Here is a 15,239-nt window from a genome sequence, read left to right on the forward strand (position 1 = left end):
TTTAGAGCATTGGTTTACCAGAGTCACTAAACAAATGGGAACAATGACAAACCTTGAGTGAGGGGAAAATCTGATCTCAAGGGTTGCCAGGCTGTATCATTTAAAATATCCAGTTTTTAATGAAAATTTTGGGGACATGCAAAGAAATAAGAAAGTACACTTCACATGTAGGGGGGAAAAACAATAATAAAAACTGTCCCTAAGGAACTGGATGCTGAGCTTACTAGACAGAGAGCTTAAAGGAGTTATTTTAAAGATGTTCAAAAACCCAAAACGTGCCATGTCTAAAGAATTCATGAAAAGAATGAGTCATCAAATAGAAAATATCAATAAAGAGATAAAAATAATATTAAAAAACAATAGAAATTCTTCAGTTAAAATTTATAAAAAAATGAAATGAAAAGTTCTCCAGAAGAGCTCAACAGTGGATCAGAGCAGGCAGAGTAAGACTCAGTAATCCTGAGTATAGTCATTGGAAGGACTGATGTTGAAGCTGAAACTCCAATACTTTGGCCCCCTGATGTGAAGAGCTGACTCATTTGAAAAGACCCTGATGCTGGGAAAGATTGAGGGCAGGAGAAGCAGGGGACGACAGAGGATGAGATGGTTGGATGGCATCACCGACTCAATGGACATGAGTTTGGATAAACCCCAGGAGCTGGCGATGGACAGGGAGGCCTGGCGGGCTGCAGTTCATGGGGTTGCAAAGGGTCTGACACGACTGAGTGACTGAACTGAACTGAGCTGAGCTGCGGATAGTCAGTTGAGATTATCCAGCTTGAGGAGCAGAAAGAAAGAGAGAATGATGAAAAATGAACAGAGCTGGTGAGGCATCATCAAATGTGCCAATATACACATAACAGAAGTCTCAGATGGAGGAGAAAGAGAGGGGGCAGAAAGAATACTTAAACAAATAATGACCCAAACTCCCCAAATTTGATAAAAACTATAAATCCAGACATCTATAAGCTTGAGAAATTCCAAGTAGGACAAACTCAAAGAGAGCCTCGTCAGCATCAAACTGACAAAAGCCAAAGTAAGGATCCTGGAAGCACAAGAGAAGCAGTTCATCCCATACAATGGATCCTCAACAATGTCAACAGCTAATTTTCATCAGAAACTGTGGAGACCACAGGCCGTGAGATGACATATTCAAAATCCTGAAGGAAAGACTGTCAGTCAAGAATTCTATACCCAGCAAAGCTATCTTCAAAATTAAGACAAACAAAAACAGAGAATCCACTGCTTGTAGATGTTCCCTAAAATAAATATTAAAGGGAGTGTGTCAGACGAAAACAAAAGGAAACTAGACAAAAATCATCCCAATGAAGAAATGACGAGCGCAGTACAAGGTAACTGTGAGCAATGTAAACGACAGAACATGCGTATTTTGTGTTTCTAACTTTTTTGCTCCCAAATTAAAAGCAACTACACAAGGCAATAATTATGAACCCATTTTGAAAGATAGATATTGTATAAAAATATAATTTGTGTAACAATCAGTCCTTCCAAAGAATATTTAGGATTGATTTCCTTTAGGATTGACTGGTTTGATCTCCTTGCAGTCCAAGGGACTTTCAAGAGTCCTCTCAAACACCACAGTTCAAAAGCATCAGTTTTTTGGTGCTCAGCCTTCTTTATGGTCCAACTCTCATATCCATACATGAATACTGGAAAAACCAAAGCTTTGGCTAGATGGAACTTTGTCGGCAAAGTAATGTTTCTGCTTTTTAATAGGCTGTCTAGGTTGGTCATAGCTTTTCTTCAAGCAGCAGGAGTCTTTTAATTTCATGGCTGCAGTCACCATCTGCAGTGGTTTTGGAGCCCAAGAAGATAAATTCTGTCACTGTTTCCATTGTTTCCTCATTTATTTACTATGAAGTGATGGGACCGGATACCATGATCTTAGCTTATAGAATGTTGAGCTTTAAGGCAGCTTTTTCACTCTCATCTTTCACTTTCATCAAGAGGCTCTTTAATTCCTCTTCACTTTCTGCCACAAGGGTGGTATCATCTGCATATCTGAAGCTACTGATATTTCTCCTGGCAATCTCGATTTCAGCTTGTGCTTCATCTAGTTTGGCATTTCACATGATGTACTGTGCATATAAGTTAGATAAGCAGGCTGATTATATAGAGACTTGAAGTACTCCTTTCCTAGTCTGGAACCAGTCTGTTGTTCCATGTCCAGTTCTAACTGTTGCTTCTTGACTAGCATACAGATTTCTTAGGAGGCAGGTAAGGTGGCCTAGTATTCCCATCTCTTTAAGAATTTTCCATGGTTTGTTGTGATCCACACAGTCAAAGGCTTTAGTGTAGTCAATGAAGCAGAAGTAGATGTTTTTCTGGAATTCTCTTGCTTTTTCTATGAATCAATGGATGTTGGCAATTTGATCTCTAGTTCCTCTGCCTTTTTAAATTCAGCTTGAACATCAGTGAGTTCTTGGTTCACACACTGTTGAAGCCTAGCCTGGGGAACTTTGAGCATTACTTTGCTAGCATGTGAAATGAGTGCAGTTGTATGATATTTTGAACATTCTTTGACATTGCCCTTCTTTGGAACTGGAGATAGAAGACATATATACTATCTAATCAGTAACTGCATTAATGTAAATGGGCTAAATATTCCAAGTAGAAGTCAGAGAGCTTCTTAGAATAGATTTAAAAAGCATGATTCAAAAATATGCTATGGGAAACATAGTTTATCTCTACAGACAAAGACAGCTGAAATTAAAAGGATTATATAAAGAAATCTCATTAAATAGTAACAACAACAACAAAAAGAACAGGAATGTGTAACTAACATTAGATGCAATCACCTTTAAGACAACAGCTGTTACTAGAGACCGTGGGCAAGCTACCAAGAATGTGCAACAGTTATAAATATCAGTTCAGTTCAGTTCAGTCGCTCAGTTGTGTCCGAGTCTTTGCGACCCCATGAACTGCAGCACGCCAGGCCTTCCTGTCCATCACCAAGTCCCAGAGTTCACTCAAACTCATGTCCATTGAGTCGGTGATGCCATCCAACCATCTCATCCTCTACCATCCCCTTCTCCTCCTGCCCCCAATCCCTCCCAGCATCAGAGTCTTTTCCAATGAGTCAACTCTTCGCATGAGGTGGCCAAAGTACTGGAGTTTCAGCTTCAGCATCATTCCCTCCAAAGAAATCCCAGGGCTGATCTCCTTCAGAATGGACTGGTTGGATCTCCTTGCAGTCCAAGGGACTCTCAAGAGTCTTCTCCAACACCACAGTTCAAAAGCATCAATTCTTTGGTGCTCAGCTTTCTTCACAGTCCAACTCTCACATCCATACATGACTACTGGAAAAACCACAGCCTTGACTAGATGGACCTTTGTTGGCAAAGTAATGTCTCTGCTTTTCAATATGCTATCTAGGTCGGTCATAACTTTCCTTCCAAGGAGTAAGCGTCTTTTAATTTCATGGCTGCAGTCACCATCTGTAGTGATTTTGGAGCCCAGAAAGATAAAGTCTGACACTGTTTCCACTGTTTCCCCATCTATTTCCCATGAAGTGATGGGACCAGATGCCATGATCTTCGTTTTCTAAATGTTGAGCTTTAAGGCAACTTTTTCACTCTCCTCTTTCACTTTCATCAAGAGGCTTTTGAGTTCCTCTTCACTTTCTGCCATAAGGGTGGTGTCATCTGCATATCTGAGGTTATTGATATTTCTCCTGGCAATCTTGATTCAAGCTTGTGCTTCTTCCAGCCCAGCGTTTCTCATGTTACAAATATATATGCACCTAAAAATGAAGCTCCTGTATACAAAAAGAAGGACTATCAGAATTGAAGAATAGACAACGATAGCTGGACATTTCAATACTGTACTTTCAATAATGGATAGAGAAACTAAAGACAAGATGAACAAGAAAACAGAGGACTTGGACAATATTCCACCCAACTAGACCTAACAGACAATACAGAACATGCCACACCACAGAGCAGATTACACTTTCTTTACAAATGCCCAGGAAGGTTCTCACAGACAAACTTTTAAGCCATAAAACAAGTATAAAGCTACTAAATATGACCCAGAAATCCCACTCCAGGCGAACCCAAAAGAATTGAAAACATATGTTGTCACAAAGATGTGTACTGAGGATTCACAACAATATTATTCATCATGGCCAAAAATGGAACAATCAAAAGTCCACCAAATAATAAATCAGTTCTGTTCAGTTCAGTTGCTCAGTCATGTCTGACTCTTTGCAAAGGCATGGAGTGCAGCATTCCAGGCTTCCCTGTCCATCATCAGCTCCCAAATCTTGCTCAAACTCATGTCCATTGAGTCGGTGATGCCATCCAACCATCTCATCCTCCATCACCCCCTTCTCCTCCTGCCTTCAATCTTTCCCAGCATCAGGGTCTTTTCCAATGAGTCAGTTCTTCACATCAAGTGGCCAAAGTATTGGAGTTTCAGCTTCAGCATCAGTGCTTCCAATAATGAATATTCAGGACTGATTTCCTTTAGGATGGACTGGTTAGATCTCTTTGCAGTCCAAGGGACTCTCAAGAGTCTTCTCCAACACCACAGTTCAAAAGCATCAATTCTTCAGTGCTCAGCTTTCTTTATAGTCCAACTCTCACATCCATACATGACTACTGGAAAAACCATAGCTTTGTCTAGATAGACCTTTGTTGGCAATGTAATGTCTCTGCTTTTTAATATGCTGTCTAGGTTGGTCATAGCTTTTCTTCCAAGGAGCAAGGGTCTTTTAATTTCATGGCTGCAGTCACTGTCTTCAGTGATTTTGGAGCCCAAGAAAATAAAGTCTGTCACTGTTTCCATTGTTTCCCCATCTGTTTCCAATGAAGTGATGGGACTGTGTGCCATGATCTTAGTTTTCTGAATGCTGAGTTTTAAGCCAACTTTTTCACTCTCCTCTTTTACTTTCATCAAGAGGCTCTTTAGTTCTTCCTTGTTTCTGCCATAAGGGTGGTGTTATCTGCATATCTGAGGTTATTGGTATTTCTCCCAGCAGTCTAGATTCCAGCTTGTGCTTCATTCAGCCCAGCGTTTCACATGATCTACTCTGCATATAAGTTAAATAAGCAAGGTGACAATATACAGCCTTGATGTACTCCTTTCTCAGTTTGGAACCAGTTCATTGTTCCATCTCTGGTTCTAACTGTTGCTTCTTGACTAGCATACAGATTTCTGAGGAGGCAGGTAAGGTGGTCTAGTATTCCCATCTCTTTAAGAATTTTCCATGGTTTGTTGTGATCCACTCAGTCAAAGGCTTTGGTGTAGTCAATAAAGCAGAAGCAGATGTTTTTCTAGAATTCTCTTGCTTTTTCCATGATCCAAAGGATGTTGGCTAATTGATCTTTGGTTCCTCTGCCTTTTCTAAATCCAACTTGTACATCTGGAAGTTCTCAGTTCATGTACTGTTGAAGCCTCATTTGGAGAATTTTGAGCATTACTTTTGTTAGCGTGTGAGATGAGTGCAATTGTGCGGTAGTTTGAACCTTCTTTGGCATTGCCTTTCTTTGGGATTGGAATGAAAACTGACCTTTTCCAGTCTTGTGGCCACTGCTGAGTTTTCCAGATTTGCTGGCATATTGAGTACAACACTTTCACAGCTGACGAATGGATAAACAAAATACAGTATATCCAGGCAACAGAATATTGTTCAGCCTTAAAAGTGAGCACAGAACTGATACATTCCACAGAATGAACACAGCTTGAAAACGTGATGCCAAGGGGAAGAAGCCAGACACAAAACGGCCATGTTTGCATGAACTCATCTGTATGAAATCTCGAAAACAGTCAAATCCATTAAGAGAGAAACTAGATCAGGGTAGCCAGGAGCACCGGGGTGGGAAGATGGAGTGAGGACTGAGTTGTCACTGAAGTTTAGTTTCTGACATTGGACAGTGGTGATGAACATCTGAACACACTAAAAACTGCTAAGCTATACACCTCCAAAGGGTTCACGTGTGGCCTGTCAGTTCTATCACAATAATGAAATTCTATCACGATGATAAAAAAAGTGACCTGCCACGTGTTTTTGACACTGCACCAAAAAAACAAAAACAAAAAACACACGCAGAAGCGCAAGCTCCACAGAGTTAGAAAAGCTTTAGGAACCCAGCCTCTTTCTAAATGTTCAGGGAAACTAAGTTCACATTTTAAAAGGGCAAAAGAGAAAGACTATAGGCATCAGATCCCGTAACAAGTTGCCAGGAGGCAAGAAAGAAAAGAAGGAACAGTAGCGTCACTGCCAGCAACGGGAAAGCAGGCAGCACGCAGCGACGGAGGGCAGTGACTCGGCTCCTGTGGGCTCGGGAGTCAACGCGGGTCCCGGGGAGACTGCAGCTCAGACTCACCGAGAGACCCGGCACCCGGGTGGATAGATACAGCCATGCACACAGGTGGGATGCCAAGTGCGCAAGTGCAGAGGGCGAGACACAGGCAAGGGGGACTGCTCTCAGCACCAGCAGCTGGGGAGCTGCCAAGCAGGGGTCCAAGTTCAGCCCACTGACCTGCGGGAGCCGCCCGCCCCGCCCCGCGCAGCCCAGGCACTGCGGCCGCACTCGCGTCGGGCCTCCTCTGCTGCCCGTGCTGGCTTCCTGCGTTCTGCTCCGTTTCATTAGGGGATTTCTTCTCATTCTCTTTTAAGGAAATGTGACATTGTGTTAGATTCTTACTTTTTGCATTTTTGTTTCTTGCTTTTAACATACAGCTCAATATATCAGGAGATTCTTGCCAGGAAGTAAATCCAAAGTTGTTTTTATGACAGCAAATTATGTGCCAATGAGTGACATCTACATGCTGAATTTTAATGAAGTGTCAGAAGTGAAATGCGTTTTTTAAAAATTTAATACATGAGAGAACAATGTATCCACTCATGAAACAATGTTGCCAGCAGGAGACAAGAGTAGTGAATAAACGTGAACATCTTCTGTTCTCTCATGTGTGTATTTATGTTACACAATTAAGCCCCATTTCCCTTCTTCAAAAGGAAGGCTCCTGACAGCCCTGCCAGCTGCCGCCTTCGCTGGGACCAGGCCTGTGTTTCTGGGCGTGGCGGTGAAGAAGGGGCAGGGGAGACACACCGTCCACTCTGCCCGACGTGGCTGAGCCCACAGGATGGCAGGGAGTTTGCATCCTGAGGTCTTCCACGCGAGAGGGTGAAAACAGGATGCCACCAACCCCCCACAAAGAGGAGGATGAGTTTCCCCAGGAACCAGCATCACACCGTGCAAGAACTGCAGGTCTGACCTGCAGAAGCTGAGCCTCACACCCAAGGGAGATGGGAGTCTGGACAGGAGTCTACCCCTAAGGCCTGGGGCCGCCACCTCAGCGGGCTGGCCCAGGAGGGGAGAGGCATGGAGGGCAGAGAGCTACAGCGTTAGCGGGCAGACGGGTCCAGAGAGAAACACAAGATTGTTTCCAGAAAGTGCTAGGATATGCAGTTCAGGAGACCACAAGTGTCCCCACGATGTTGCTTTTCAACCAAGCCTGTGAAACTTTATTTCACGTCTACACCTCCTGGCTCACCGGGGAAGTCCCCCAGTGCCTTGGAGACACAAGGAAATGAATTTGCCACCAGGTACAGCAGCTGGGCCCATCCAGGCACCCCAACACGCCCTCTGGTGGCCCAGCAGCAGAAACCAAAATGCTGTCCCCGCCAGGACCCCAAGCCCAGCAGAACTGCTCCAGCTTCTGTGGGAGGCACCCATGTGGCTCCCAAGACACTGAGCGTAACCTGCTTGGGACTGGCCGGTGGAAGCTAACTTAATAACAGGGTGCTCTCTGCTTTATTTAAAATGCATAACCAACAAGGACCTACTATAAAGCACAGGGAACTCTGCTCAGTGTTAAGTGTCAGTCTGGATGGAAGGAGGGTTTCACGGAGAATGGATCATGTATATGTCTGGCTGAATCCCTTTGCCATTTACCTGAAATTGTTACAATATTGGTAATCGGCTACACCTCAACACAAAATTGTTGTTCAGTTGCTCAGTCGTGCCTGACTCTGTGACCCCATTGACTGCAGCACACCAGGCTTCCCTGTCCTTCATTATCTCCCAGAGTTTGTTCAGACTCATGTCCACTGAGCTGGTGATACCATCCAACCATCTCATCCTCTGTCGTCCCCTTCTTCTCCCGCCTTCAATCTTTCCCAGGGTCTTTTCCAATGAGTCAGCTCTTTGCGTCAGATGGCCAAAATACTGGAGCTTCAGCTTCAACATCAGTCCCTCCAAAGACTATTCAGGATTGATTTCCTTTAGGACTGACTGGTTTGATGTCCCTGCAGTCCAAGGGGCTCTCAAGAGTCTTTTCCAACACCACAGTTCAAAAGCATCAATTCTTTGGTGCTCAGCTTTCTTCATAGTCCAACTCTCACATCCATACATGACCACTGGAAAAACCATAGCTTTGACTAGACAGACCTTTGTCAGCAAAGTGATGTCTTTACTTTTTAATATGCTATGTAGGTTGGTCATAGCTTTTCTTTCAAGGAGCAAGCGTCTTTTAATTTCATGGCTGCAGTCACCATCTGCAGTGATTTTGGAGCCCAAGAAAATATAAAGCTTAAAAAACCAGGTGTGTTCTGGGGGAGGGGGAGGAATTCCACAGAGGGAATGGGTGTCCAAGGAGGGCTGAGTTGGGCTCAGGGAAGGACGTGGGTTTTGTTCCAGGCCTGAGGGCGCATCCTGCCTGTCCCGTCACTGGCGGTCTAGACAGGCTCCCCTGAGGCACGGACATCCTCACCTGTCAGTGAGTTGACCTGCATCACCACCGTCACCACCGATGTAAGGAAAGAGCTAGAGCATACCTGTGTCCTGTGAGAAATGGCTGCCCTTCTGGCATTAGAGTCGATGCACAGAGCTAACCACCTCAGCAGAAACTCTGCAATAATTCCCACTAGAAAAGAAATAGGTGGGTATGAACTGGTTGATTCATGCACGCTAAGTCACTTCAGTCGTGTTCAACTCTTTGCGACCCCATGGACTGTAGCCCAGCAGGCTCTTCTGTCCATGGAACTTTCCAGGCAAGAACACTGGAGTGGGTTGGCATGCCCTCCTCCAGGGGATCTTCCTGACCCAGGGATCGAACCTGCGTCTCCTACATTGGCAGGTGGGGATCCCCTGGAGAAAGGATAGGCTACCCACTCCAGTATTCTTGGGCTTCCCTGGTGACGGTAAAGAATCTGCCTGCAATGCGGAGACCTGGGTTTGATCCCTAGGTTGGGAAGATCCCCTGGAGAAAGGAACAGACCCACTCCAGTATTCTTGCCTGGAGAATTCAATGGACAGAGGAGCCTGGCAAGAGTACTGGAGTGGGGTGCCATTGCCTTCTCCGGTGAACTGGGTAAAAGGTCCATAAATCAGGACACAGCATCAAATGAATAATAGCCAACATTTGGAAATACTTTTATAACAGGTTTAGAGTACTTTACTTGATGTCATCGTTTGACCTTCATGATGGCCCTGTTTGACGTCCACATTCACTCAATGAAGAAGCTGCACCTCTAAGAGCTTTGGTAAGTCCCCCACCACCACCCCCCGCCCCCCCGCCCCTCACCGGCCACATTGCTGCTTGGAGACAGTCAATTACAAAACGAAATGTGCTCTTACTGTAAGATCTGGTATTTACCCAAAGGAGCTGAAAAGTCCTGTCCGCACAAAGCCCTGCACATGGACATGTACAGCAGCTCTGTTCAGCACTGCCAGTGGTTGGGAGCAATCAAGACGTCTTTCAGTGGGTCAGCTGAGAAACTGGTCCATTCAGACAGCTGACTGTCATTCAGCGCTAAAAATAAGTGAGCTATTAAGCCATCGAAAGTCATGGAAGGAACTTCAAAGCACAGGCCTAGGTGAAACAAGCCAGTCTGAAAAGGTTACGCACTGCTTGATCCCAGCTAACTGACGTTCTGGAAACAGCAGTGGGAAGGGGAGTGGCTGTCAGGACTCGGGGAGTGGGGGAAATGACCAGGCTCACATGGGGCCCTTAGGGCAGCGAGCTTTTCCCACCCAGACCCGGAACGGTGCTGCATGACATCACACGCCTGTCAAACCCACAGAACGTGCAGGACAAAGTTAACCCTAGAGTGAGCCATGGGCATGCACTGATCATAAATACCGACGCCCAGTGCCAATCCAGGTGCCACCCCAAGGTCAGAGAGCCTTTCCTGGGGCAGGTATGCAAGCTCTACTCATTCTGCTCAACCTTTCTGTAAATCTAAAACTGCTCTCAACAAGGACATCTACGCATTTAAAAATGTGCTTCCCTGTCTGTTTTGCCTCCTCCATAAAGCACCCTCCGTGTGTCTCAAGTTCCCTCTGGAAGGAGCCCAGAGTCTGAGCCCGCAATCAGACTGCGATGGGAAGGGTGCTGGACGCGGGTGTGGACACATCCTGACCCAGCTGAGACACGGAGCCCCGCAGCCTGCTCTGCAGGGGAAGGGCACCCGTCCTCTCGTGAGGAACCTTGACCCCCAGGTGGTGGTCCTGCGGCCTGCAGACCCTCCCAGAACACAGCATCTCGCCCGCATCTGGATGGTTGCGGCGGTCCCAGATGGTGAGGCCTGGCCATGAGAGCAGAGCATGCGGAAGAATTGTGTGCATGCCACTCTGCAGCAGCAGGAACACCTGTGGGCATGGAGCCGGGGCGTGAGACAAGGGGGATGGATGGAAATGGGCCAGGCAGGCCTGCCAACCCGGGCCCAGAGCGTGGCTCTCCGCCACTGGCCCACACACACGGGACACGGGGCCTCCGTGAAGTGAGCTGGACACACCGCAGCCTCCTCATCCCATGACAGGCTCACAGTATGCCAACGCTCCAGAAGGCCTGGGGTCACGAGGAATAAGTCCATGGGCCCGGCGTCCTCTGAGAGCTCAGGAGAGGCCCTGCACGTCAGGAATGCACTGGGCGCTGTGTGCCTCCATCCGGGACTGCTGGGGGCACCGCTTGGGGGAGGCATGGCCCGGGCGGGGGCACTCAGCACTGAGGGGAAGGCATGAGGCCACCACGGAGCGCTGACCATGAGAGAGGGACTGCAGAGATCTGGGGCCTCGTAGCCACTGCAGTCTTCCCAGAGTGGACTGGACAGCCTTCCGCCAGCGCCCAGGGCCTGCCTGGCAGGAGAGCCCTGCATCCACCGAGGCAGCAGGACAGTCACGTCCCCTCCTATACTTTCCAGACGGAGGAATTTCAACTCACAGATCAGAGCCCGGGAATGGCGGGGTTGGGGCAGGGGCGGAGGCCCTGAAATGGTGGGGTTGGGGTGGGGGCCCTGGAGGAAAGGCCCTGCTACACAAGCCAATGCTCATCCTTCCGTCTGCCCCCAGGCCCCCCTGAAGGGAGGCCTCTGACCAGGAAAGGACATCAGCAGATTCTCCAGTGATCGCTGGACCGGCCCTCAGCTGATACTAACACCAGAAGACCCTGAACTTCACAGTGTCCACCAGACACCCTGGGGCTTAAAGGCCAGTGATCAAAGCCGTCCTGGGCTTGCTCCCTGGTCTGGAATGCATGGACTCAGTAGCTAGCTCGGTAGCAATAGGATGCCCCCTATTCCCTGACCTGTGGGGTGAGGGTCGTCGAGGTGGAAGGGCACCCACACTGCCCCACTCAGCACCACCCACCACGACTTCCACTGACAAGCTCACAGACCAAAGGCAGCAGCCAATCCAAAGGGGGTTGGCAGGGGCTGGGGCTGCCATCATGGAGGGCTGATGGCCCCCAACACACACGCCGTCTGCAGACCATGGGCCCTGGGGTCAGCGGCTGCAGCTCCAGGATGGGACCCACCTTGGGCCCGGCGGCTGCTGCTAAGGGTGGTGGTGACCAGAGGTGACCCGCTCTCCGCTTGCCAGCCCAGCGACTGCCTCCTGCCAGCACTCCAGCCCCCGGCATCCTCCGGGGCTTGGGGTCTCATCACCTTTGTTCCCTCGAGACTCATGCAGGGGACATGGGGCCACCGAGGGCACGGGGCTGCAGGCCGCCATGGGCCCATGCGCACAGTCCATAGCCTGGGCTCACATCTACAGGTAAGGAGCCTGTGCCGAGGGTCGGCAGCAGACAGGACACCGTGGAGCCTGGGCGGCCGCGGCAGCTGAACCTACAGTGCAGACCCCTGGGGTCTGGGCGTGAATGCATGACACCTTTGGAGAAGACTCCCCTGCTCTGTAGGAGCTGCTCTCGCCCGATCCTGGGCCTCAGCCAAGGCCACGCGCACCTGACCACTGGCCCCGAGGAGCCAGGCGGTGGGGCTGAGACACTGGGACTGGGGCTTCAGAAGTGTGGTCATCTTCTTGGGCACGTGGCCAGCCCTCCACTGACCCACGGCATCGGCCACAGCTGCCGGGAGGGACCCAGGCCACCTCTCCCTGCCCGCCGCTGGCTGGCTGACCCACTCTTTGTTTAAGGCCTCGGCACCGGGAGGACGCGGATGGGCCGGGCCCACCCACCTGTGCGGGAGAGCTTCTGCAGGGTGGCCGTCAGGTGCTGCAGGACCCCCGGCGACACTTCATAGCGGAGCGCGTCCATGGCCGGAAACTCCTGACACCGTCCGAACACTCCGTCTGCGAGAAGGGAGGCAGAGAAGAGAGACCGTGAGGGGGGTGACAGACAGATGGCTGGACAGCCCTGGCCGAGCCCGAGGCACAGCTCCGAGCAGCTGCCAGGATCAGAAACCCTCGGAAAGGAACGAGTGTGTGGTGCGTTAGCCGCTCAGTTGTGTCTGACTGTTTGTGACCCCATGGGGTGTTGCCTGCTTGGCTCCTCTGTCCATGGGACTTTCCAGGCAAGAATACTGCAGTGGGTTGCCATTCCTTTCTCCAGGGGATCTTCCCGGCCCAGGGATCAAACCCGGGTCTCCTGCATTGCAGGCAGATTCTTTACCATCTGAGCCAGCAGGGAAGCCTAATGGAAACGAATGGTTTTAAACAAAAAGCAGCTCATCGTGAAAACCACAAACGTAAAGGTGAGTCCAGTGCAGCGTGGCTTCCAGGCTGCCTTCCAGCTCATCCTCTCACCCCCACCCCCCACCTTTCTGTCCTTTTCAGCCTGAGACCATCACACTTGTGATGTGAAGCTTTGCTTCTGACGGTCCAGTGACCATACAGTGGACAGCACTCAGGGCTGGTTTCCAGGGGAGAGACGGGACCGCCAGGGGCAGATGCACTGGTTTGCTGGAGGTGCTGGCGGTGGGGCCACCAGGCCAGTGGGGCTGCTAATGGGGGCCTCCTGAGAACACGGCGGGGAAGGGGGGCTCTGGGAAGAGTGAGATATTAGTGGGGCCCCATTTATCCCACTCTGTCCCATTTGTCTGAAATGACAGACTCTGCTCCTCAACCTCTTTTCAAACCGCATCTTCTAATTAATTTAGGCCCTAATTAGCCCTTATTTGGGAATTGTTCCCTTTGAGACAAGCTTCCTGTGGGGGTTCAAGCATTCAAATCACTGCCTTGGGTACAAAAGGCTAATTCAGGGCCCAGGGCCTCACACGGTGCATCTGTGCCGGCTGCGGGCGAAGGCGCCTCTGTTGTTCACACGATCTCACTGCAGGGACGCAGCAGAGGAGAGCCTTTCACACGCGGCCCGTTTGATTATCAGGAGCACGTTGCCGGCCGGGCTGGCGGGCAATAGCCGGTCGGGCGCTACACGCGCTTACGCCGAGATGCCCCACAGGAGCAGCAGAAAGTCATCTGAAGTATCGCAAGCCTCTCCTGGATTTCTGGGGCCTCTGCCAAGCCCGGAGGATCCAGGCGGCAACCTGCCCAGCTGCCCGACTGGCCGTGGAGCTCAACCTTCTGCCTCCCTCTCGGACTGGGCCACTGCCCCTCCTCTGAATGCTGCTAAAACCACCCTGCCTGCCACCAGTGGCTGGGGCCCCACTGTCCCTGAGGGAGGGTCTCCACCGTCGCCGGCAGGGTGGACAGTCTGCGCGGCCGGGACTCAGACAGTGCGTGGCCGGGACTCAGACGGTGCGTGGCCGGGACTCAGACGGTGCGCGGCCGGGACTCAGACGGTGAGCGCCCGTGTCCTCTGCTTCTGGAACCCCAGTCAGTGCTGTGGGTGGCGTCGGGGAGGAGCAACGAGAGAGCACGTTCTTCAGAGCACACGGGGCTTCCACGTCACGCTCTGACCCCAAATACCCTGAAAGTAGGGACCTGAAGCAGCAATGGGATGCATCGGCCCCACACCTTACAGATGAGAAAGCCGACTGCAGGCGGGGGTCAGCAGGTCAGCCGCCAGCAGCTGAGCCCCCCGGGGCCCCAGGCCTCCAGGACCCACCTGAGACCCACAGGAAACACCCCACACGCAGGCTGGCACAGAGGGAAACGCGCAGAGACATTTCCTATGTGTTTTGGAACACCCCTTGTAAGTCACTTCCCGTCTGCAGTATAATGGAATCATTCTTTAAATTTGGTTTGTGGCGGACAGCGTTGTAAATATATTCTATGAGAAACATCAATTAGGTTTTCTTGAAACCTTTCTTTTAAATTTATATTTAGATATATACGTATATACACAGAGCGCGGGCGGCTGCAACGGTGCACAGAGCGCGGCCGAGAGGAGCTACCCCCGGGGCGGCGGCCAGGAAGGACTACCCCGCGTCCGAGGTCAGGGGCAGAAGCCAGGAGGACCCCATGCCTGAGGGGTGGCGGCCAAGAGGAGCTACCCCGCGTCCGAGGTCAGGGGCAGAAGCCAGGAGGACCCCATGCCTGAGGGGCGGCGGCCAAGAGGAGCTACCCCGAGTCCGAGGTCAGGTCGGGGTGGCGGCCGGAAGGAGCTACCCCATGTCCAAGGAGCAGTGGCTGCGCGGGCGCAGGAGGGCCTAGAGGAGCTATTCCACATTCAAGGTCAGGGGGGGAAACTGAAATGGGCTGGAATGGGTGAATTTAACTCAGATGACCATTATATCTACTACTGCGGGCAGGAATCCCTTAGAAGAAATGCAATAGCCATCATGGTCAACAAAAGAGTCCAAAATGCAGTACTTGGATGCAATCTCAGAAACGACAGAATGATCTCTGTTGGTTTCCAAGACAAACCATTTAATATCATAGTAGTCCAAGTCTATGTCCCAACCAGTAACACTGAAGAAGCTGAAGTTGAACGGTTCTATGAAGACCTACAAGACCTTTTAGAACTGATACCCAAAAAAGATGTCCTTGTCATTATAGGGGACTGGAATGCAAAAGTAGGAAGTCAAGAAACACCTGGAGTAACAGGCAAATTTGGCCTTGGAGTACAGAATG

At 49.9% G+C, this 15,239-nt stretch overlaps 1 protein-coding gene and 1 long non-coding RNA gene across 3 annotated transcripts in view; both read right to left on the reverse strand.

Annotated features, from left to right (window-relative positions):
• PTPRN2 (protein tyrosine phosphatase receptor type N2) overlaps nt 1-15,239 on the reverse strand; it is a 611,715-nt gene that overhangs the window by 447,919 nt on the left and 148,557 nt on the right. For both annotated transcript variants that reach the window (XM_055591390.1, XM_055591389.1), the window contains one exon: nt 12,444-12,557. In XM_055591390.1, the coding sequence (XP_055447365.1) occupies nt 12,444-12,557 (114 nt within the window). The remainder of the gene's footprint in view (nt 1-12,443; nt 12,558-15,239) is intronic.
• On the reverse strand, nt 3,686-9,773 carry LOC129659715 (uncharacterized). Its single transcript, XR_008718199.1, has 3 exons — nt 9,628-9,773; nt 8,807-8,895; nt 3,686-3,778 (listed from the first exon to the last, which is right to left on the reverse strand). It is a non-coding gene; the product is annotated as an uncharacterized LOC129659715 (long non-coding RNA).

Source organism: Bubalus kerabau, chromosome 8 (assembly GCF_029407905.1).
Source record: "Bubalus kerabau isolate K-KA32 ecotype Philippines breed swamp buffalo chromosome 8, PCC_UOA_SB_1v2, whole genome shotgun sequence".
NCBI lineage: Eukaryota > Metazoa > Chordata > Mammalia > Artiodactyla > Bovidae > Bubalus > Bubalus kerabau.